General features: G+C 36.7%; 1 protein-coding gene across 10 annotated transcripts in view; it reads left to right on the top strand.

The window, feature by feature from the left end:
• PKP4 (plakophilin 4) overlaps positions 1 to 25,418 on the top strand; it is a 234,538-nt gene that overhangs the window by 155,356 nt on the left and 53,764 nt on the right. For 7 of the 10 annotated variants that reach the window (XM_035007976.1, XM_035007980.1, XM_035007975.1 and 4 more), the window contains 4 exons: positions 2,058 to 2,092; positions 18,978 to 19,109; positions 19,220 to 19,410; positions 22,509 to 23,061. In XM_035007976.1, coding sequence (XP_034863867.1) covers positions 2,058 to 2,092; positions 18,978 to 19,109; positions 19,220 to 19,410; positions 22,509 to 23,061 — 911 coding nt within the window. Of the gene's footprint in view, positions 1 to 2,057; positions 2,093 to 2,450; positions 4,237 to 8,111; positions 8,245 to 9,282; positions 9,481 to 18,977; positions 19,110 to 19,219; positions 19,411 to 22,508; positions 23,062 to 25,418 lie in introns of those variants that run through there. The other 3 variants (XM_035007983.1, XM_035007974.1, XM_035007981.1) reach the window with 3 other exon arrangements.

The following is a 25,418-nucleotide window of genomic DNA, read 5'->3' as shown; positions in this document are numbered from 1 at the left end:
TATATTAAGCATCTGCTATGTGTGAGGCAGTATGGCAGGCACTTGACATAAAAAGATGAGCAAAATAGCCACAACCTTTGCCCAGTTTGAGCAATTAACATGAATTATATCCTGTGATCTATAATTCTGAGAACAAAAAATCTTGTAAAGGTATTTCATTAAAGTTTATGTAAGTTTCAAACTCAGAAGATAATTTTCATGATATTCCCACGAAACTTGAGGTATATTAAACATTTCTAGATAGCAGTTTAATTTATCACATATTTTAATATTGGCAGACCAGATGAACATTTTGATAGGATCACAGTTGGGTAATATCAACCTCAGTATTTAGAAAACTAATTTAGATGATAGAATGAAATAAAAACAGATTCAAGAGAAGTTGATTCAGTGTAGGGAACCAGTTTTGGAGTTGCAGAATATGATAACCCACCCTCAAGAGCAAGACGACAAATGTGCCCTTACTGATATTTGACCAAGTTGGCATCTTTTCCTGTCCCATCAGTCCCTTCTGAAATCAGGAGTGCCTCAGATAAAGGAACATCAGCAGAGTGCCAAAAATTTGCATTAACTGATTGACTCCATTCACCAGGAGCCTGCCCCCCTGCTTGCAGCTAGTTCAAGGTCCTGGAATGTAAACTGCTTTGCCTCTGACAAAGTAAAGGCAGTTCACTCAGGCACAAAGCTGAAGTTTAGGGAGTTCTTACAGAATCTGGAGTTTCATTAACCACTTAATGAACTGGGGAAATATCAGGGGGTAACAAGAACTTAAAATCATAGAACTATAGCACTCAAAACATTTTCCCTTCTCTGTTCCAAGTCCTTTATTTTATAGTGTTTCCTTAAGCCCAAAGTCATACACCTTTTACTTAAATTTAAAACACTCTAAAAATCTGCCAATATGTACTTTTATTCTGATTTCAAAAAAGTACAAATGTTTAAGAAGGAAAAGAAAAAAACTTTTAGTTATACCCCACAGAAATAACTGTTAACACTTTGGTTTTTATTTTTCCAGACTTCTTTCTAGGCATATTGTATGTGTGTATGTGTACGTGTTTAATGCAAAAATGGGATCATAAGCCATTCTGCCATATATAGTAGTGAGAAGCCCTGACTTTGGAATCAGGCCATCCTGGGTTTAGATCTCAGCAGTTCTGGTTAACAGCAAAGACTTTGGCCAGTTTCTTTCCCTGTAAAATAAGGATGATAGTGCATCTATTCATAAGGTTGTGGATAATATAAAGGAGATAACTTATGTGAAGTACTTCATTAAGCAAATGTTTGATAATCTAGCCTCTTGTTCTCTTGTTCCTATGTTCTACCACACTGTCCCCTTAGCACCCTGCTTTCCTGTAGTTGGAGGGTGGGGAGTATGAGGCGGGGGACAGGGAGGCACAGATAATGTTTTTATGCACAAATCTCTTAAAATTTAAATTTATTAAACTCTGTTAGAGACATGTAAAGCTAAAATATTCTCCTGAATTTTCAAACCTTATATTTTTTATTCAAAGGTTTATATGACTTAAGTTTTATAAGGTAAATTCAGTTCAAACTAACCCCATTAACTTTTGTGTCTATTAATAGTTTCCAGGGCTTCTTTTGAAAATAGCTAAAATGAATGAAGTTCTTAACAGCCTTTTGGGTCCTTTTTAATGTGTTGTGTTCAGTGTATACATATATAAGTACTTTGTGTATAATGTAGATGTTCTTTTTAATGTGTATGTAGTTTTCATATTATCACAAAAAGCAACATAATACATCATAAGTACCATGAATATCATATATAGTTATGCTATTTTGTCTTATGCAAAGGGAATCTTATGTCACTTTATAATTTGCCTTAATTTTCTAGTAGAAATACAGTTTTGTCTCAAATTGATATGGAAGGTTAAATAGTGTCTAAAAATTCACTTAGAAGAGTAGCTTTAAATTCTGAGATTTTTATAATTTTATGTAATGAAATGTGAAAATTAAATGTTTATGTGCAAAATAGGCCCACAGTTAAATTTTATGACAAAGGAAGTAAATGTTCCTCTTTTTTTCCCCCTTTTCTCTAGCTCAACTGAGAAGTCATTTCCTTGGAGATCAACAGGTATGAGTTTTTATCATATAAAAAAATCTTTATTATGTCTTACACACACAACAAGAACAGTTTCATAGCCTGCTTTCTCGATTTACTGCCTCTTGGTGAAATAAGCCAAGCAGAGCCTTTACTAGTGACAATACTGAACTACTTTGCTTTGAAGTAGTTCTTAATTTACTTGATTGTTTTGAACATTGTGAAGTAGGTTTGTGTATGTCAGCTATAAAGAAAATTAAAGCATTGGACATCAACATATCAGTGTTATAATCACTGGACACTTTTGATATCAGCATATATTATCTAAGTATTTTCTTTTCTATCATAAGAAAGTACAGCAATGCCCTCACAAGAGTTACTGCATCACCTGGGAAAGTTGGCTAATCATTTATATAAATCAAGGTCTTTCCTTTCATAGTGTTTCCCACACTCAAGGGAAGAGTTGCCTTAAGCGTTCATATTCTTTATGTACCCAGATGTAAAATGTATATGGTAGCTTCTAATATAGTCCAAAAGCTTCTGATGTAATCTCCTTATCTTTTTACCCAAATTCATTTCATATAAAGGACGAATTACATTAAGGAAGGTGTAAAGCCCCTTTCACAAATATTTGATGTCTTCATAGTAGATGTTCATTCATTAGTGTTTGTTGAGCACCTACACCATGGACCCAGTCCTGTACACATCACTGGTCACACAGTGATGGGCACAACATACACGATCCTGAGCTTCCCATGGCGCTTATAATGTAAAGGACGATGTCATCAATATATAAATGGTAGAATGGGCCTTGAAATCTAAATACTTTGGCAATTTTTAAATGAGCTTTGAACTTGATTAAAACTCAAAAATCACCAAATGCCTGTTATCTGAGTTTACCAGAACCTGTTACCAGGATCTTGGTGTTATTCGTAGTGCATACAAGGCACTCTGCTCTTTTATAAAGAAGCTGTTCCCAAGAATTGTAGTGTTTATTCAGACCAAAGACATATGAGGAGCAACTTAGCAATAAGTCTCATAGCAATAGTTTAATATAAGGAAAGTCATGTCATGAAATAATATGCGGTTAGATGCCAGAAATATATTATGTGGAAAACTCTGTTGTAAATGGACAACCTCCTTCTGAGATAGCTTTGCAGAGAAAATGGTACTGGAGCCTAGAGACTGACGGGCGGCCAGGCTCTGGAGAGCGCTTAGTTACTGCACAGCAAAAGAGACAGAAATGTCACATCCGAACATTTAAAACTGGTTTGAAAGATGGTAAAATGCGCCAAGTCTAGATAGCCACATTGGGTCAAATTATAGAGATCTGTAAATACAACTCTAAATTGAACTCTCCTGCAGGTCATGGGGAACCACTGAAAATCCTCTGAACAAAAAGTCACCTGATTGAAATATTCCTCAGGAGAAATACCAGAACTATAAACTAATTAAAAAGTGATTTGAAAAATTTAAAGAAAAATGCAAAACACACAGTAGTGCATTTGGTACTTGGTTGTGGCAAAAATTTACCACTTATATAAAATTATTCTCTAAGTTTATCTTTAATAGTGCATCATTAATTTATTCCAGAAATATTTCTTGAGAGCCTTAAATGGTTCTCTAGCACATAGTTGTCAAAGTTTAAAACAATATCCTTGTCCTCTTAAGTGCTTCAAGTCTAGTGGAGGTATGTAACTCTATACGCTCAAAATTTCCTATAAAGGAAAACTACAGGTATATACCATATTTACTGATAGTCCCTATTTCTGGACATTCGGGTTGTTTCTAATTTTTTACTATTATAAATAACATTGTGGTAAATATCCCTATATATAAAATTATATCTGTACTTTAGACTTACCTTAGGCTAGACTTTTAGGAAATAAAGTATTATTTAGAGTATATGAACATTTTTAAGACTCTTGTTATGTGTAACCAAGTTGCTTTCCTGAAAAGACTATATTATTTCTCCCTCCCTTTAAGTATGTAATGTTGATCCTCTTATATTTCCTCATTTGACATCATCATTTATATTTCTTTCTACCTACAAAATATTAAAATCTCCTATATATTGCCCTTTTCTGTTGGAGTGGTTGTGTTTGATAGGTGAGAACTCTTTAAGCCCAAGCCTGATAGCTGTATCAGTCAAGTGGGGAACACCCAGCCCATGCCAGGTAATTCCATATGAGGAATTTGATATGGGAGGTTATGGTTCAGGTGCAGATTGCAAGGTTTGGGAGAATTAACAGCATCTGAAACACACAAGAGACTGATCATACCCACAGCTGCTACCATTTCTAGGACTGAGGGGACAATGGGTTAGGTGGTTTAGTTTTTAAACTGGAGCACTGATGGGAGGTGGGGCAGGGGGAGATTTCCAGCATTAGCTGGAACCAGGAAGAAGATAAAGCCAAGCCAGAAGTGCTGCCTAGAGCCGAGCTGGAGAACATCTGGCTGAGCTGAGCTGAAACAGGCAAGTGGTGGTTTCTCACTACCTAAAGCCAGCCAGGCACAGGGTATAATTGTGTTGATTTGCATATAGAGAAAATGAACTTAGATCAGGAAGGACACATAATAGAGAATGAGATCTCTGGGCCCTTGATGTCCTTTCTACCTCCCCTTCCCTTCCCTCCCCTCTGGTACTTTTACTCATAAGCTTCAGTCATTTGACCACCACCTTCATGATTTACTAATGAGTTAAATATAGATAAAATATTATGTATGTGTGTCTGTGTATATTGTCCAAGTAGCTCCCTAAATACCTTAGTGTTAGGTATTTACAATACAACTTAATACAACTCCAGTAATTCATCTGTCTTCACCACAGCTACATTTGTAAATCACACCTAATATTACTGTTTCATCCCTTACTTTTGTTGGAATACACTCTTAACCCAAACTCCTGTTCAAACCTGGCAGGTGTTACATTTACTTACCCTATTTTTCTTTTGAGGGAAGAGGAGTGCATTAATCTTCAACCACTGCAATCACAACTACTGTTTACTCAACTTTCTATTATTTTAACTGTATTCATGTTACTTGTGTGCTTTCTTAAATTTGCCTACTTTCAAGCCATACTTAGGACATTTAAGTTGTAACTATGACAATAAGCTACAAAGATAAAGGTAGAAAATTGAAATTTGATTGTTTGCATAAAAGAGTAAAATCTGATTTGTTTCATGTTTCTTTTTCTAAGTAGTTATAGATGTCTTTAGAGGTTTGATTGTAAATAAATAATGGCATAAAATGGCAGTTTTGCTCCTACTTTTCTGTAAAGTTTTAACTGTTATCTTCTCTTTACCACATTGCATGCAGAGATACTAAACATAGTATATAAAAATCATCTCATTTTTAGAATTTGGCAGTCCTGCCCAGAATAAGGGGCAGGGGTGGCTTAAAAGTAAAATATATATATTTAAAAGGTCTTCAGTCTCCTCCGTGTTTAGCTACATCTTGACAAAAGTAACATCTTTTCAATTTTCTTGGTTTCTTAAATAAGAAAGGATTACATGAAAAGATTTAGGATTGAAAGTCTCTTATTGTTCCTCATTTTCTTTAATATTTTGAAGTTTTCCTGCAGACAATTTCTCTACCTTTATATATATATTACAAATTTGACTTGAAAAGCTTGGCACTTCAAAAGTTTTTGAGCAGTCATGTGAATTGTTAGCAGGGCAGTGGTTTGATCACTACCTGGGAGAGATCCTTGCCTACTCAGGTATTTTCAGGATGGTACATTCTGTTGAAATGCCAGAAACAGAGACCAGCTGCTGAATTTTGTTTTAAATAGCTAACTCAGAGCAGAGTCATTTTCTAAGGAAGAGCTCAGGATGCCCTAGGCAGAAAAGATTTCCATTGCTTTATGATTCAGTTCAGCAGAATCCGTTTGCGCATTTGCTTGAGTTGGTTGGTTGGTTGTTTAGGTCCCTCAGTCGTTTGGTTGGTTTTTGTATTCGGGTTAGTAGGCTATTGGAAAGTAAAAAAAGCCAAAGCTTTTTAAGTTTGGTGCTCAAAGAGATGACTTCCCAAAGCATGAGGAAGAACCGTCCACTCTACAAAACATTTCTGTGTCCTCAGGCTGGTTGAGAAGGAATCTTGAGGAGAAGCTTCCCCAGAAGCATTTATACTTTATTGTTATCTTGCTTTACTGTTCTCCCTCTCTTCATTGTTCTGTATTTTCTAGCTTACCAGCATTACATATCTAATCTCTAAAAACATAAAATGCACATCCTTTTGTCTTTTGAAAAGAGAGTTTATCATTTTCTGTTTTGGCTTAGTTTCTTCCCTAGTCTTTCATCTCTTATAACCTTGCATTTTTGTGTTTTTTTATGTATGTTCTGCTAAAAAAAGAGTGAGGAAGGAGTGTTGTCTTAGTGTTCCTTCCTGTTTTCTCTTTTATTAGTGTTCCATTTTTCCATCATTCACATCTTTGTACCTCTTAAAAATTTATGTATTTGTACAATCTCTTATGTTCTGCCAAAATTTGAGGTAGCATTTGAGGACACAGACAGTAAAATAGAAGATAAACACTATAATCATGAAACTGTATAATAGAATAATAGGTAAAGGCCTGAAGAAAGTGACATGCAAATATATGCACATGTAATTATAATTCTTCATGATGAAAAATATTATGCAGAGTAACTTTTAAAGAAAAGAAAAAAAAACCTCTGGCTTCTCGTTTTTAAAAAAGCACACCAATTTACTCACACACAAAAACAAAACAAAACAAAACACACCACCATACATAGTGTGTGTTACCTACCAGACAGAAGCTGTTGAAACCATAAATTGAGTCCTTTTGTCAAAGTGTTCATTGGTTGTTACTTAAATCCTCCAGCCACATCCTGCAAAGTGAATTGTGCCACACGTCGCAATTTCACAGTTTTTCTGTTCCAGGAAAAAAAATTACTATAGTCTAGGCAGCTTCCAGTTTTAGTACTTATGTGTAAAATGAGGAGCGGGGAGCAGCATGGCATCAGCAGGGGAAGCCTATCCTTCCCTCCTCACCGTCTCCCCGACCCCCCCTTCCCTGCAGATTAAGAGAAGGAGACTTCTTCTGAACCCCAGTGCACCGTCTGTTCCAACAGGCCAAAGAATCAGGTTCACTTGCACTTGAGAAATAGTCATAAGAGCAGATATTAGTGTATGTTAAATAACTGATTGGGAATTACTACTCCTAAGAAAGTAAAGAAGCCAAAAGATTAGTCTTTCCGAAAGCAACAAGTTTAGCAAAGGACACAGGAGAATGAAAGTAAGGGGAATTTCTGGTTGACCTAGAAGGCATTAAAGGGTAAAGAGACTTGAATCAGTCTTTTACAATAAGTAATGAGTAGGAGAGAAAATATTAATGACTTCATACAGTTGAGGTAGTTGATATTTGGTAATAAATATGAAAGGGAATGAAAAAGATTATGATAAAACAGAAATTTTAAACTGAGAAGATGATTTAACTTCACAGTCCCACATCCGTTTACTGTGGAATATGTACTGGAGTGCCACAGTTTTCACCTACTGTCCATTTAAATCATTATCGTGTGGTATGTACTGAGAGTAGTAGTTTGTGTATACTACAAAATTTAAGACTTTATAGGGATTAGGTTTTGCATTTTGTTCCTAAAATGAATGGACACAACTTTCTTCCACTATGGTGGGTTAAAAAAAAAAAAAAAAAAAAAACATAAATACTGAAGATAGAAGATAAAAGATAAATGAGAGACTAGCCCTAAGTCAATTTATCTTTCTTTTTTCCTCCATCTGGAGCAAGTAATTTACAACACAAAAAAGCATCAGCATATCATGAGATAAGATGCAAACTTAAATGGGAACACTTTATGCCTCAGTAGAAATGTACCAGATTTATAAAGGCGATAGAAGAGGAATCTATATTATACATGTTCATAAATAGGATATTAGATTAGCAATCATGTATAAAGGACCATTATTTTATTGAGGATTTTGGATGTTACAATTTATTGTGGCTATAAATTGTATAAATGACAAATTTCATCATACATTCCTTCCTTCCTATTTCTCTTCTAAATAACAGGAGGATACGACTTTCTGTGAAAACTGGCCAAGTTTTTCCTCCCTTATTATTTCAGGCCTTCTGAGCCACACAGTCATGATAATCTTCTTACCACAGCTACAGTGAGGTAGCTTCCTGAATCACCACTATAAAGGTTCTCTTAACTTTTTAATGTTTCATGACTAAGCCCCCCCACACACACACACACCCCTTTGGGTTTGTTTTGTTTTTAATTCAATGAGGGTATATTATACATTATCCTATGACTTGGGTTTTTTCCTTAACAGCATAGTAAAAACCAAGCATGTGTTTCTGTATCAGTATATGAAGATCTGCCTCTTTTTAAATGGCTAAGTACCCATGGTTTAGAAAATTTATGTAAGCAGTCCCTAACTGGTAAATATTTGATTTTTCCCCAATTTTTTCTTTGACAAACCATGGTAAAAGTTTTCTCTGTACATCTGTCTGAGTGTCTTTGTCGATTACATTTTTTTAAGTGGAACTGCCTGGGCAAGGGTATATATGGGGGCTTTTTGAGCAAATATTGTCAAATTGCCCATCAAAAATGCATAATAATTTGTAGGAGGGGGTGAGACTTTTCCTCCGCCTTCTTAGGTTAAATGACTGGGGCGGCGGGGCAGTGAATTTAACTGACAACAGTTAAATTAATAGAAAAGTAATCCCAAAGTATTCATATACACACAGGAGTTCACAAAAGTAGTTTACCTAAATGGCTAAAGTTAGGAGTTACTACCTAACTTAATGGAGTAGAGGAAGTGGGCAGAAAAGGCTTCTGTGGGGAAAAAGAAATGGGTTTCTAGGGGAACAAATGGGTATAAGAAATCTTGTGAAAATGTTTGTTTATGCAGGTGCAAGTGGTCCTCCCATTTTTTCCTTCATGCCATATATCTCCCCCAGGGGAAATCCATGGCAGCCTCACTCCCAGAAATTTCTGCTTTTGGTGAAATAAAGGATACTCCATGAAGGCTTCTTAAATATTTGTTAAATCAGAACATTACGCGGGGACCAGCATACCACTGACGATTCTTTCATTTGATTAGTTCTTATGGAAGTTGGGGATCAACCTGATCTTAGAATTTAATAAAATTCCTGTCTTTCTTTTCTTTTCATATCTGGATCAAAATGATCACATACATTTTTCTGTCAACAAAAATTCAACAACCACTACCAGAACAAGCAAAAAACAAACTTTTTTTTGCCATTGGAGGTAATTCAAGTACCAATACCTCATTCCAGAGGTTCCCATCTTTGCTGTACATTCAAATCACCTGTGGAGCTGTTCAAGTCTGGGGCCTGAACCAGGCATCAGCGGTCTTTGAAGATTCCACGTGATCCCACACTGCAGTCTGAGAATACTACCTACTCATAAGTAAATTAATTTAATTAGTGGTAATTAAAGAAAAGAATTAAAAGTTTATCCTGCCAGTCCTGTACAGATTATATTTTAGGATAACCAAATAATCCTGGCCATTAATAGCTATTTTAAGATAACTAAAATATACCAAAGGAATTTCTGCTGATAAATGTAGGAAGAACAATAAAATTAGAAAAATCACCAATTTGCATCCTCTAATGAAATAAATGATTCAAGCAAAAATTGTCAGTGTATGCAGAAACCTCTGTATTTTCGATCCTGGTTGCACATTAGAACCACCTTGGGAGTTTTTAAATTCCTAATATTCAGACCACAGCTTAGGCTGATTGAATTGGAATTCCTGGGCGTGGGACTCAGTCAGCAATAGTTTCTAAGCTCTACAACCACCCCCATCCCAGGCGATTACAGTGTGCATTAGGAGAGAGGTTGATAGTGAACTTGAAAATATGGAAAGACCAGACTGCCATCACTTGAATTGGCTGACTCATTGTAACAACTGTAAAAGTTACAATATGACACGATGTAAAGTACACAACACCATAAAGTATTCTAACCTCAAAAGTTTGACCTGAAAGCTTTTAGCTCTAACTTTCTGCTTAAAAGACACACAGAGGTTAAAAGATATATAAATGTCACCATGAGAAACCCACACGCTAATTCAGAATGTGGCGTGTCCTGAGTTTATTGCTGTGATTCCCTCAGTGAGCCAAGAAAATGAAAATGAGGGTATGGGAGCCCCTTTTTAGATTTAAGGTACTAAGTAACAATCATAGTCCAACACCATCAGTAAATCTTATTTCAACCTGACTAATACAAGCCAACTGAAGAAAAATTTTTGAGACATCAGGAAAATTTGACTGTGAACTCATTATATGGTATGATGGAATAAATGTAGTTTTTTGAAGTCCTTATTTTACAGAGCTACATATGGAAGTATTTAGAGTCAAAATGATCTGATGTGAGGGATCCGTTTTAAAATTCTATAACAGAAGAAAGGAAAAAGATAAATGGAGCATAAAAAGTATGGCGTTGTTAATTATTAAATTGGGAAGGTTGTTAATTACACTTCTGTTTTCTTTTTTTTAAGATTTATTTATTTATTTTAGAGGGAAGAGAAAGAGAGTCCCAAGCAGACTCCACGCTGAGCGTGGAGCCTGATGTGGGACTTGATCCCAGGACTCTGAGATCATGACCTGAGCCAAAATCATGAGTCGGGCGCTTATCCAAATGAGCCACCCAGGCGCCCCTTCTCTCTCTACCTTTATGTTTGAAAACTTTTAATTTTAAAAAACTGAAATACAAATTCTTTAAACAAAAGGTTCAGCATATTGGGGATGAAACTAGTACATCAGAGTGACACATGTTAAAGCCAGCCAGCTGTTGGCCATGCTGCCAGTGTGAGCCATGACACAAATGATCCACTATGAGATGAATGACAGTTTCCAGCCAGTAGACGTTACTTAATGTTTATTTCCACATAGTGGGATTTTGTTAAATGAATCCTAATTTCAGCTGAATTACCTATAATGTGCGGACATCAGCCTTTCTGCTAGTTTAGAACTCTGCATTTATCGCTGCTTTGTGCAGGTTCTAGGTAGCTTCACTGTACACATCTTAGCTACAGACACTTTCACAGCCTAACTAATTAGCCATAAGGCAGTTGCGCTATAAAAGATAAAATCATGAAAAAAAATAGAGATATTCATTCAAAGGAAATAATGAAATAAGAAAAATGAATAGCAGAATGTAGAGGACTATGGCAAAAGGCAAAATATTTGAATACATGCAAATTGTGTAATGTAGAGTCATGGCAATACTGCTTTTATTTTGCGGATTGTACCTACGCATTTATCTTCAAAGTCTTTGGTTGATAGCATTATACACTTTTGCTTGTTGCTGTGTCTCCTTGTTGGCATCACACTTTCATTTTTTTCTTCATTAAGAGGGGCATCAGGGGCGCCTGGGTGGCTCAGTCGTTAAGCGTCTGCCTTCGGCTCAGGTCATGATCCCAAGGTCCTGGGATCGAGCCCCACATCGGGCTCTCTGCTCCGTGGGAAGCCTGCTTCTCCCTCTCCCACTCCCCCTGCTTGTGTTCCCTCTCTTGCTGTGTCTCTCTCTGTCAAATAAATAAATAAAATCTTTAAAAAAAAAAAAAAGAGGGGCATCAGATTTCAAATACTAGGATTCATCTCTGAAACGGAATTTTGTATTGTGCTGTGATAAGCCTTCTACACTGTTGTTTGTTCTTGGCATATTGTGTTTGTGTTGAAATTGCTTATGGTAAAGTAATCTATAGCAAAGATGCTTATAGTGAAAAGACTGGACAAGGTTTGTGGATGAGTCGCAACCACCAAATAAGAATATTCGCATTCGAATATTCGAATGTTCTTACACCATTTACACATACTGTATGGGGATGTATGTAACACACCCCCATAAGACTTAAATACACTGAATTAGAACTTTTTTTTAGAGAGAGAGAGCACACGCGCGGGGTGAGGGACAGAGGGAGAGGGAGGGAGAGAATCTTAAGCACACCCCACGCTCAGCGCAGAGCCCAACACGGGGCTCAATCTCAACGACCCTGAGATTGTGACCTGAGCCAAAATCAAGAGTCCAATGCTTAACCAACTGAGCCACTGAAGCGCTCAGTAAGGTAGGACTTTGTATTAAAATCACATATCCAGTTTTAGCCTCTAACATTTTATGTTTAATATAAACATGTTAAATAAACATTTAAGTGTTCTCATGCTCTTAATGATATGTGAACAAATATTCTATTAACTACCTAAAATAAAAGAGAAAAGTACCAAGTTTAGGGCCGCCTGGGTGGCTCAGTTGGTTAAGCGACTGCCTTCGGCTCAGATCGTGATCCTGGAGTCCGGGGATCGAGTCCCGCATCGGGCTCCCTGCTCATCGGGGAGTCTGCTTCTCCCTCTGACCCTCCCCCCTCTCATGCTCTCTCTCTCTATCTCATTCTCTCTCTCAAATAAATAAATAAAATCTTTAAAAAAAAAAAAGTATCAAGTTTAAAAGCTCGTTTTTCCATTACCACCTCCTCAACGCACAGAGCCACACTTTCTCAGTTTACAGTTGTTGCTTTGGGAAATGTCAGAAAGGCTACCATCTGTAACCCCACATTTCATTCGTAAGCCAGAGTTAGTCTGCATTTAGCTCTGTCCTGATAATCTTTACCAAAAAAGATAACTCAATAGAAAATTTACAGTAAAACCTAGTTTCAGAAGACCTATTCATTTCTTTTTGATAGGAATATCATCCTACCCTTACAGATTTCTATGGGTTTTTTTTTTTAAGAAGTTTTCTTGGGGCACCTGGGTGGCTCAGTCAGTTAAGCATCTGCCTTGGGCTCAGGTCAGGATCCCCTGGGATCCAGCCCAAGTCGGGCTCCCAGCTCAGCTGGGAGTATGCTTGTCCCTCTCCCTCTGCACCACCCTGCCCCCCGACACCTCTCCCCCGACCATGCTCTCTCTCAGATAAATAAATAAAATCTTTTTTTTTTTTAAAGGAAGTTTTCTTGGTTTTTTGTTTTGGGGGTTTTTGTTTTGTTTTAACAGAGGGAATCTATCTTATATCTCGTACTATCAAATATACCCTTTTCTATATTTGGTAACATTTTTTTCCCTAAAAGGAATAAAGTATGTCTTTGAAAAAATATTTGAATGATTTTTGAGCACTTATGTTCCATAGATCACTGATTTTTTTACATCACAGAAAATCCTTTATTCTTTTTTTAGCTTTCTCTGTAGGAAGCAAGAGGCCCATGGCCTTTTATGAGCACCTACTTGTAAACTCAGTGTTAGAAACTTGACATGTGTGATCCATTTCTTTTCATCTTTATAATTCTAAATTCCTTATTTTTCTAGTTTTCCTCTTACATATATAAATTCTTTATGGTAAGTGTGACACCTGTATTTTAATTCATCCCTAGACTAAAAATACTTGATAAATACCCATTTTAATATGACTATTTGCAGAAAGACCTTTTTTTTCCCCTAATAATTATTTTTTAATCATTTTGTATTCCTGAACAGAATTCAGGGATTTTAAAATACTTATGAAGAAGAGATCTCTCTGGTGACATTTAAAACTGTAAAATACTTTTTAGATTTGCATTATAGAAAGTAAATAAAATGCTTTATACCAGCTTATGCAGAAACTAAGTTTGCTTAAGCCACAAAATTGAATCCAGGCTGATGAGCTTTTACAGTGGATTTCAAGGCAAGCTAATTGATGTTTAGAGCAAAGTTTAAAGTGAACTAGAAGACACTTCATTAATGGTTTCCATTTTCCAAGACTTTTCACTCAACATTTTCTAGATGAGTAAAATTTTTAGAGCCACTATCTTAATATTTAAAAGATAGCATAAGTATGCATAAGACCCAAGAATCTAGATACATTCAAGAGAACCAGACTAGAAATAGTTTCAGTAAACAAGATCTGCCCATTCTCGCAAGTTTTTGCTTTCATTAAAGCCCAGCTTTTAAAGGATATCATATGTGTATAGTAATTTATATTTGAGTCAACAAAGTCCAGGTATCTATAATCTTAAGATATCAGTCAATGTCTATCTGTGTCTGTGCATCAAAGAATGTTTTTATGATTCATGGTTTCCATCACCCTATTCACATTTCCACTCAGCAACAATATTTCCCGATGATCTCATTTCCTCTGATAATAAGGTTACCTGCTGTAGAAGTGAATCGTGTACATCAAAGAAGTTACTGAAGAGGAGAAGTCCTTTCAAGGCCATCATCCGTGTCCTCTTCCAGAATTTGGCCTAGAGCTTTACTTCTTAGCCATAGAAGGCACTGGAATATTGCTGTAGCTCTGTGGAATGTAGACTCCTTCCTGAACCTGTCGCCTTATAGGAAACCAGAGTACCATAGCCAAACAGGAAGTTGAGTCCCCGTAAGACAAAATTTTCTACTCATATTTTCATGAAGAGTATGAAAGCCTAACCTCACCTCACAGGCCAAAGTTGGAAGAAAAGTGAGCTACTCCATTTCCTTAATTGTCAAAGACCGCATCATCTGCCTTAACACTGCATTCTATTACCATCCCAGGAGTCCTGCCAAAACTCACATTACACTAATTTTTATGTAAGGGCAAACCTTTAAACACCATAGCAACTCAGAACAGGCACAAACAAGGAGAATCTAGCAAAAAGTTATAATATGCTGGACTGTGAAAGACTAGTTACAGAGTTGTATATACTAAAAATCTCCTTACTGATCTCTAGGTTCCTGTTTCCATGGTGATTTTACACATTGTACAGACCTCCGTTTCGTATACCAAAAACAGTAAGACACATAGATTAACAAAACAGAGGAATTTCAGTAATTTCAAGTTCTTTAGAGAGACCTTAGCCTTTTTCTGAGCATATTTTTATGCACACTTGGTGTGTATTTGGGAGATAAATCATAATACACTTTGTATTTTATCTTTCACTGTGAGCTTAATGGTGGATAATACATGAGATTTATGTAGCCCTACAGCATTACTGTCCCTTACCCACTAGTATTTTCTTAGCTGCAGCCTTCTACTTTTTCTAATTAATTGCCCTTGTTTAGGTGATACTGGGGCACTCAGATGAAATGTAACAGGCAGGATGGACCATGTTTCCAATAATCTCTCATTCATAAACACAAATGGAGATTATTTCATTCTACCTTGAAGCTTGTTCAAGTTCCATATTCTTAGACATGCATTTTCATAGAAGATGCTAATTTGATGTTTGAAAATGCCCCATAAAATATTTCTGATGTTCCACAAAACATGTTTGTGAAAAAATAACACATGTTCTTCAGTACACAGATGAAAGAAGTAGCATTGACATTCTGTTTGCCATTTTTGCTCATCAAAACGTCTCTCAATTTCATGTTCTCATTGCACTAACTCACAACATGTCAACTATTTAACTCTAGTTTATAGCAGTGATCATGAAACGATCCCATCCTGTAAGACTCTGTGGTTTCTCTGGTAAATTTGACTAGTGTCTTCTTTCATTCCTCATAGCACATGTTTTTAAAAGACACTCATTTTAAAGTAAGACTACATAGATAATACGTAGTTAATAATTTTGAGCCTTACCCTACTACAATAAGAATACCTTCTATAGTAATTGGGAACTGGGTCTTCTTACTACAGGAATAGTGACTATATGTATATACATTTACGTGTGTGTAATTTAAGAATTACAGGTTTTCAAGGAAGCAGTAAATAGTAGTAAAACAGTGTGAAAATAATTTAACTGTCTTAATGATTGAGAAGAAATATCAATATCTTTCTGTCTTTGCAGATATGCATTACATTGGGCTTCATTATAGAAGTAGAAAAATGAAGATCTACTTGATAGTTTAGAATTGATTGCTTTATAGCTCACTAATAGGATAATATATTATCATAATAGTTATAATATGGTAAATACATGTATTTATCAACTTTTTAAAACTTTCAGTATTTATTTAAAGCTAAAAAATAGGGGCACCTGGGTGGCTTGGTCAGTGGAGTGATCTTGAGGTGGTAGGCTTGAGCCCCATGTTGGGTGTAGAGATTACTTAAAAATTAAAAAATCTTTTTAAAAAATGAAATTCAGACCCTGTTCTCTAAATAACTCAATTATTTAAATCTTCAAATACTTTTCCACATTCTATTTTTTTGAGGTGTTGCATTTAAAAGTATAAGAAATGGGTGCCTGGGTGTCTCAGTTAAGCATCCAACTCTTGATTGTGGCTCAGGTCATGATCTCAGAGTTGTGGGATTGAGCCCCACATAGGACTGTGCATCCAGCAGGGAGTCTGCTTGAGATTCTCTCTCTCCCTCTGCTCCTCTCTCTCTCGCTCTGTCTCTCAAATAAATAAATCTTTAAAAGTATAAGAAACAGGTGCTAATATTTAGAGAGGGTCCTTGGTTGTATTACTTTCAGGGTAATTTTGTTTATTTCGTTTGTTTTTGTATTTTTTTGAGATACTAATTCTTTTAATTAAGGTGACCAGTATGGAATCCTGTATCTCACAATTTGTGCTTGCTCTGTTTAAGATTATTTATTTTAAACAGCTTCTTTCAAAGAGTTTAAATGAGCACAATTGTTTGTCATATGATTTGTAAAAAAATATTCTACTGAATGAGGAGACAGAATTGCTGAGGTACAGATTTTTAGGGTGCCACTTTCTCTTTTCCTATTTAAATACCAGGCCCTAATAGTTAAAAAAAAAAAAAAAGAAGCATACATGGAACTCTGATGGGTTTTGGTTTCCATGGTGATAAGTTTTCAGCTCCTGACACAGCATACCACCTAGTGTTTCCAGGCCAAAAGCTTTGATGTATTGGTGTCCCACGTTTTATCTTGTACTAAAGCTGAAGCTAAGAACTGTCTAAACCTCTTTTTCTTTTAAAAAATGGTACATTTTCCACATATGAGAAGTCTTGGAGCTCCCACAGGGGTGCTTCCGTATCTACAGATGGTTGCCGTTTCATATTTGATGTGTCAGAGCTCCATTTTGGATGAAGCCACAATGGACTGGGGCACAGCCCTGCTGTCAGGCCGGCCCTTGTGTCACTATTCCCTGGCACACCAATTCTGTGTAAAACTTCGAGCCTAGCAAACTACGTATTTTCCTTAGTCCTTAATAAAATTCCATCCAGAAGTGATGCATAAGAATGTGTAGAACCCTAGAAACTCGTTAACAGAAGACTTACAAATGAAGCCGATCACTCCCCAGGATTATCAGCCTGACAGAGCCTCAGATCGGGTTTCAGTGTATACCAGGGAAACCATATACAATCTGTAATCTGTATTGAAATTCCAAACTGAAGAATTCAGAACTGTCACAGAACTCTACCACCTAGAAGTGTACTGTCAAATAATAAATCAGGAGACAGGTCATTAAAAACCTATATTAAGAATGTCAGCAAATCTTTCTGGAGGCTAGGAAACAAAACCTTGGATTGAATTCAGCGTCAGGCTAAAGGTTTAGAATGCAGTGGGGGCTCCCGGCACTCCTATAAAACTTGTATTCACTTTTCAAACTAGCTTGATCAGCAATGCCTACAAGTTTTACTTTGCTTTACGTAGATAAACTTTATTGACCATAATAAAGCCACAGCACAGTGCCAGGCGTGAATCAGCACTCAATAAAGAGAAGCTGCTCTTCTTACTGGGAATTTGTTTGTTCAACAAATACTTACTGGTCACCTACTGAGTACGATGTACCTATCTAGGCACTGAGGAAATAACAGTAAACAGACCAGACAAAAGTCCCTGCTCTCACTGAACTTACACTCTAATGGTGAGAAAATTTAAGTGTGGTAAAGAAGGGGCAAGCTTTACTTCCTATAGGAAATTTTTCCTAAGCTCCTTTCCCAACCACACGCTCCCTGTGTCTCGCACACACACACCTCTCTTTTCCCATAGCTGCATTCTTAGGGCTCTAATAAAAAGTTAAAGGAAGAAAGTCAGAAAGGAAAGACAAATGAAAACATTGAAATCCTTAGGATTATATCTTGGACTCAGAATGTGTTACAGACTCGGTGTAAATCTTTGAAGAGATAGTGAAGCAGCATTCCTGAAAAAAATGTTTGTTAGCAACCTGAGGGTTAAATTTGTGGAAAGAGACTTCTGAAGATAATCAGAACATGGGCAAATATATTTTGAAGAAATAGAGAAAAGAGGTCACATTTGAATGGAAATGGGCAAAGGCAGTGTGATTTACACCACTTCAATTTACAGCATACAAAACAGACGTAGGAGATAGGGAAGGGGATAAATAGTTTTGTTTCTAAGATCAAGATGGCAAAATGATACAGTTGAAAGTAAAAGAAGATAATTGGGAGAGACGGATTTGGCATGAGGAAGCAAGGATCATGTTTAGATTTGTCTGTATGGATACAGAAAAGGACTAAGAGAGTAAGGTAAGCAAATGGATAAAAAATTAAAATTTCCATCATTTGTAACTCTGAAAACACTGTACAGAGTTCCGTTGATTTTAGATAACATGAAATAAAACATAAAAACCTAGCTCTGCCTTCAGAGGTTTCATTACTAAGCTCAATAATATAAACACCATGCAAGTTTTTTATTTCAAACGTTTGGAGGTCTGGAGGATCTTTTATTAAACACTTGGCCACCACTCTTACCCAGAGTCTTCCTCTTGGAGGAAGTCACCTGAGAGGTGAGTTTTCCAAGGGGAAACAAGGTCAATTTTCAGATTTTAATTTCATGTAATATATAAGTTAACTTAGGGTGGTAATCAGGATGAAAAATTGTCATAAAATTTAGAAAAATATATTAATAAAATGAGTATATGGAACACTTTCATATAGAAAAGAGTCTAAATGATTGTGCAGTTTACAATGAGAATGGTATTGTATTACATGTAGATTATAAGATGTCACAAATACCTGAACCTTTGTAGCAAGTTTTTATGTAATACTGTCATTAGATTTAGCTGATTAAACTTATCTTCTTACAGATGTGCCAAATACTGGTGTAAACAAACCTAGAGTTTCTGACGCTGTCCACCCCAACAACTATCTCATCAGGACAGAGCCAGAACAGGGGACTCTCTATTCACCAGAACAGACATCTCTCCATGAAAGTGAGGGTCTGTTGTATTATCTTTTAAGTATCAGATTTGCTTTTAATGTGTGCTATTTGAAAATGAGTATCAGAAGTGTAAAATAAAGATATTTCCTGCTGGTTTCATTCCTGCAGGATCATTGGGTAACTCAAGAAGTTCAACACAAATGAATTCTTACTCTGACAGTGGATACCAGGAAGCAGGGAGTTTCCACAACAGCCAGAATTTGACTAAAGCAGAAAACAGACCGCAGCATTCATTCATAGGATCAACCAATAACCATTTGGTGAGGAATTCAAGAGCTGAAGGACAAACACTGGTTCAGGTAAGCCAAGCACATCAAGATCCTTGTAAAGAAATACCCTCCTAACTGAATATCTGTTATAAGTATTCTTTATTAGATGTAAAATCAGTACATACAATTTTGATCTTATAGAATGGACAAAGTAGCAAAATCATTTTAACATTATTCAGGTCTGTGATATTAAAAAAAAAAAAACCTTAGAATTATTTATAAACTCATATTAATGAATTCTGATAAATTCCAGATACAGGAGAGTAGTTCTTTTAGGAGAAGCAAGTTTGTCATGAGAGGAACAGTCCAGGGCAGGAGTATGAGAAAACTGGGTGGAATGTTGTAGTCCCTCTAGGGGTTGTGCGTTCCTAAAAATACTAGAGCTACAATATGTTCTAGAGAGGCGTAGAGGGCAAAGCACTAGGCCCACACCTGAATAAAATGGGACTGGCCTGTTCTAACCAGTTTTTTGCCTTTGGAATTCACCTTTGGAATTGTTCCCTGAAATCACAATTTTTTGTTAGAATGTAGATATTCTTGCCTATAGAAAGTTATCAGATATAAGTTGGTCAAAAAAATAAGATGGCCTATGTATGGATGTACAAAAACTCCTTAGCTCCTCACTCACTGCCACTTTATTCACATCAGTCCACTAGCGTGGCCCGAGTTAATGAAAGCAGTAGGATCCTGAGTGGCAGTAACCAGTGAGGATAACGATCTGTCCAAGTACCCCAGTGAGTTCTCTGGAGCTGAAAAATGGCAAGATCATCCAAGAAGTTAGGCAGACGCTAATCCTTCCATAATGTGCTAGAGGAAGGCCAACACCACAGTGGGCCAGGTTTTGCGAGCCAAAGGAGGAACACAAGAGGGCTTTGGCTCAACAATTTAGGAGAAATGTTTAAGTAATGAGAAATATTCCTATATGAAAAGAAACAAAATCATATAGTGCATGAATTTTTTTTCTTGTCCAGTCATCATGTTCCTAGTGCATGAATTTTTAAGCCAAGCTGTAACCCCGGTCCTTAGAGTATACTTTATTCCTTTGCTGGTAGGGATGCTTTGATGGGAAAGTTTGAGAAGCTTTGGACTAAGTGCTTACAGGAGTTTATCTGCTTAGGTGAATTTTTATGTCAGCTGGTTTGAAGTTACACTTTAGAATAATAATTATCTTAACTACAAAAATTGTTTTTTCCCCTTAAAAGTGGATAGGTTATCTCTTTTTTTTTTTTTTTTTTTCTCAGCTTACAGTAAGTTGATTTTGTTCCTAGAGCTGAAGAATTAGGTTGCAAGGAGGTCTCTAAAATCTCTTGATTTGCATGTAGTCTGGGCAACACATTTCTAGTTCTTGGACCAAGTATCCCATTTTGGTAGTAAAACACTCATATGTGAGATCTTCTTTACTTATTTTTAACACTATTTCTAAACCCTGAGCACAGATTTTAATTTTCCAACTGTCTACTAATTTGCAAACTCCCTCTTTCTTGCCTTGTTGTTTTATTTACAATCGCTTGCCCACCCCAGATCTCTCCATGGCTGTTGCCTTCCCAGAATTGTTGAGTTTGAGCACATGTAGGTCTCAGGGCAGGTGTTTCAGCTAGTCCACTTGCTTGTGATACGTGGAGACAAAGCATTCTTCCTCTTAATGACACCTAAGAGTGTACAAAGTCCTTGCCTTATTCCAGTTTGTCCGCTTAGTGCCCCGACTAAAAGTGAAAGGGGGTTGGTGGGAACTGTACTCCAGCAGCCTGGTCCTGGGCTTGTAGCTCAGTGCCCTACTCTCAGTCCTATGCCTGTTCCTGTCAGGCCAGTGCCCCGGGCCAGCCACCGTCCCTCATTGTGGCTGCATCAAGAAAGGCATCTGAGACCTAGTGTTTGCAGGGGTCTATAGAGTCATAGAAGGACCAGCCATGGCAGAAATGCTCTTCATTTCCCATTCTGGTCTTTTCCAGCTGGCTAGCCCTGAACCCACCAGAGCCTTTGAGCATTCCTCCTGTTGCAGCAGACTTTGGGGTACTTTTTTGCATCTCTTTAAATCCACCAGCTAAAGATAAGAGCTCATAGATCAAAGGAGGTAGAAAGAAATGGCCAAAATCACTAGGGAGCCATGCTTGAGCTAAAAGAAGAGAAATTCGGCTGGAGCACCTGTGCAGCCAAGCTGTCCCTTGAGAGTAGCTTCACAGAGGAGAGCTTTGGACCCCAGACCCTATGCAAGCATTCATTTATTCCACATTGAGAGAATACATTCCTTTTGTTAATGGGGCAAGTCCATAAAGATGAATATATTATAGACACTCCTCTAGCTACATTTAGATTGATGCATTCAAATTTTGTTTTGTTTTGTTTTGTCTTACATAAATGCATTAACTTGGCCAAAGTTTGACTCACAGGGCACAAAATAAGTAGATTGTTCCAGTGACCCTTTACACTTGCAATACAGCACTTTTTTATTGTAGTATAATTAACATACAGTGTTATATTAGTTTTAGATGTACCATATAGCAATTCAACAGTTCTGTGTATTACTCCGTGCTCATCACTGTGTTTTCTTTTCTTTTTTTTAAGATTTTATTTTATTTTTCTTAATTCCCTTTATCTATTTTACCGATCCCCCACCCACCTCCCCTCTGGCAACCACCAGTTTGTTCTCTCTATGTAGAAGTCTGTTTTTTCTTCCTTTGTCTCTTTTTTTCTTTGTTTCTTCATTTGTTTTGTTTCTTCATTTCCACATATGAGTGAAATCATACGGTATTTGTCTTTCTGTCTTATTTCACTTAGCATTATATCCTCTAGATCCATCCGTGTTGTTGCAAATGGCAATACAACATTTTATCTGTGCAAGAGGATAAAAAAATATAAAGACAAAAGAAAAAGGAATATTAAGCATTCTTCAGATCTCTCTTTACTGGTTGATTTTAGTACTCTGAAGGGGAAAAGATAGAGGTTAAACTACCAAAAAAAGGTAGAACAAGTAAAGCACGATAAGGACAAATATCCAGCTCTAAAGCATAAAAAGGAAAAAACAGTGAATTCATGTTCTTTAGTGAGCTATGTGCATTTTTTTTTCTGTAATGACAGTGGACGCAAAACCCTGGATAAACCCATTCTCTTTTCTCCCCCCCTTTCATCAGCCGTCAGTAGCCAATCGGGCCATGAGAAGAGTTAGTTCAGTTCCATCTAGAGCACAGTCTCCTTCTTATGTTATCAGCACAGGCGTGTCTCCTTCAAGGGGGTCACTGAGAACTTCTCTGGGTAGTGGATTTGGCTCTCCGTCAGTGACCGACTCCCGACCACTGAACCCCAGTGCATATTCCTCCACCACATTACCTGCTCAGCGGGCAGCCTCTCCGTACTCCGCACAGAGACCCGCCTCCCCAACAGCTGTACGACGGATTGGGTCAGTCACCTCCCGGCAGACCTCCAATCCCAACGGACCAACCCCTCAGTACCAAACTACCGCCAGAGTAGGGTCCCCACTGACACTGATGGATGCACAGACTCGAGTAGCTTCCCCGTCCCAAGGCCAGATGGGGTCGTCGTCCCCCAAACGCTCAGGGATGACTGCCGTACCACAACATCTGGGACCTTCACTGCAAAGGACTGTTCATGACATGGAACAATTTGGACAGCAGCAGTATGAAATTTATGAAAGAATGGTTCCACCTCGGCCAGACAGCCTCACAGGTGAGTGCAAGGTGACAGCACTACAGAAAGCCCGAGGAGGAAGCCTTCCATGCGATCAGTGCTGAAACAAAGCATGAGAAAGTGGGAAAAGCTCATATTTTTATCTCAAAGTTTATATTGCTGATGTCAGGCTGACTTGTCTTTCAGGCGCTATAATTCTTAATGTAGGAAACTATATACATTTCTATCAATCAGAAATTTTTCACAAGGAGTACATTCTTCCTCCTCCCAATATTAGGATATGAAAAGTATGCTTTTGCATTTTAGAAGCACTGGTTGGAATTCTAAGCTGTTTGTTGGGTTTTGTTTTTGTTTTTTAATGAAAGATTTTTTCACCAGCTAAGCTTACCTATATCCAAACCCCAAAGTTATGTTAAAAGATGATATTAGAGTATCTCTTTAAATAGCTTTTTTTAAAAAAGAAATGCTTTAATGGTGTAGAATATGGATTTTTCTAACCCACTGCCTTGATTTTAGCTTCCCAGTGGGAAATTCACAAAGCTCTTATGATTACCTTCAAATGCCACTCGGATTAAATCAGAAAGACACCAGCAAGGTGCCTGATATTATTATAGCCATTTCCTTCTGGGTATTTTCATGGAGGGTTTCCCACATAATGTATAGACATTGTTCTTTTTCTCAAATTGAAATTTATCTTTAGTTAGTGTTTTAAATTACATTTTTAAAGTAACATATACACAATGGGAAAAAAATTAAAACTATATAAGAAAATATGAAATACGAAGTGAAAATCTCAAGCTCCTCTACCCTCACCCAGTCCCACTCACCAGTGTATGTATATATGTATTTGCATATATAAGTATATATATTACATACAAATGTGCACACATTGTGTTTTATACTGATGGGAATTTTATTATATGTTTATATACCTTATACATATATAAATATGTGTAATATATATTTTTTCTTTTTTTAATATGTCTGAAAGCTCCATTCTGTCAATGGATGCCGAGGACCCCATTTTTAAAGATGTATTATAATTCATTTAATCTCTTCCTTATTAATGGACATTTAGGTAGTTTTTTCACTTTTAGATATTAGAGACAATGCAATAATATATTTTTTTCTTGTATATTTTACATATAGATACTAAGAAACTACAGGATCCATTTCTTAAAGTAAAATTGCTAAGTCAAAATATATGCTTATTTGTTCTTAAAGAAATACTGTCATACCTCCTGCCTGCCAGAAAAGTTGCATAGATTTCTATTTCCACCAATAGTTTTGAGCTTATCTGTCCTCCTACACCTTCACTAGCACTGCATATTGTCAGGGCTGCATCTTGGCCAGTGGAGTAGGTTAAAAGCTGCATCTCATTGTTTTAAATGCCCTTTATTGAGCTATGACTGAGATTGAAGATCATACATGTTTATCAGCCATTTTATTTCTTTTCTGCAAACCACAAGTTTAGGATTTTTGTCTATTTGTATAACTTGTAAAAACTTTTTTTATACTTGAAGTAAATTAGTTTCTTGTAATATACTTTGCAATTAGTTTTTCCATTTTGTAACCTGTCTTTTGACTTTATTTCTGATATTTCTTACTTATACAAATTTTTAGTATTTTCTGTAGTAAAATCAGTATCTTTTCCTTATGGCATCTGAGAAAGGTGTAAAGCCTTTTTGAGATTTTTCTAATTGAATAATTTTGCATGAAGAATTAATACTGAACTAGAATTTGAGCTCAGAGAAGGGCCTAGTGGAGAAACTACCTCTTTTTCATTCAGTCATCAGAGGAGAGTACTTGGCTCAGATATTTTCTTGCCTCTGAAAGTCTGCAGCAAAGTGAGGTGGAAATCATTTATGAAATTCTGTCTCCTAAGGAAACCTTCAAAGATAAATAGTTCTGAGGATTTCTGTATTCCCCCCCGCCCCCGTGTATGTATAGAATAGCTATGCAGAAATCTATGTTTGCAATAGAGTGAAGTAGAAGCCCAGGAAAGAAAGTGAGCACATAAATTACTGTCTATGTTTAACCCTGAGACGGATGATCTCCTTTGGTTTAAAAAGCGTGCCTTCTGACATTGCAGGTGAAATTAGACTTTGTTTCAGGGGAAAAAAAGCAGACCTAGCCTATCACAGATTTTTTTTCCCCTAGTGTACTACAGTCTTCAAGAGAAGCAAAGGGTTTCCTTATATAAAGGGTCCAGGGAAGTTTTGCTTCTCATCATCTACCTGCCTGCTCATTCTGAATGTGGATACTATTTTGTGAATTCCTTTCTTTTATTCTTACTTCAGAAAGTGTTGTACTTGTCATGATATTTACTATGGTTCTTGACTTTAAAGGGTTAATAACCTTCTAATTGATAAACCTGAAGCAATATTTTGTAATAG

This window comes from Mirounga leonina, unplaced genomic scaffold (assembly GCF_011800145.1).
Source record: "Mirounga leonina isolate KUSES-001 unplaced genomic scaffold, KU_Mleo_1.0 Mir_151, whole genome shotgun sequence".
NCBI classification, from domain to species: Eukaryota; Metazoa; Chordata; class Mammalia; order Carnivora; family Phocidae; genus Mirounga; species Mirounga leonina.
Note: the sequence above shows the minus strand (reverse complement) of the source record. Positions and strands in the feature narration are given on the sequence as shown.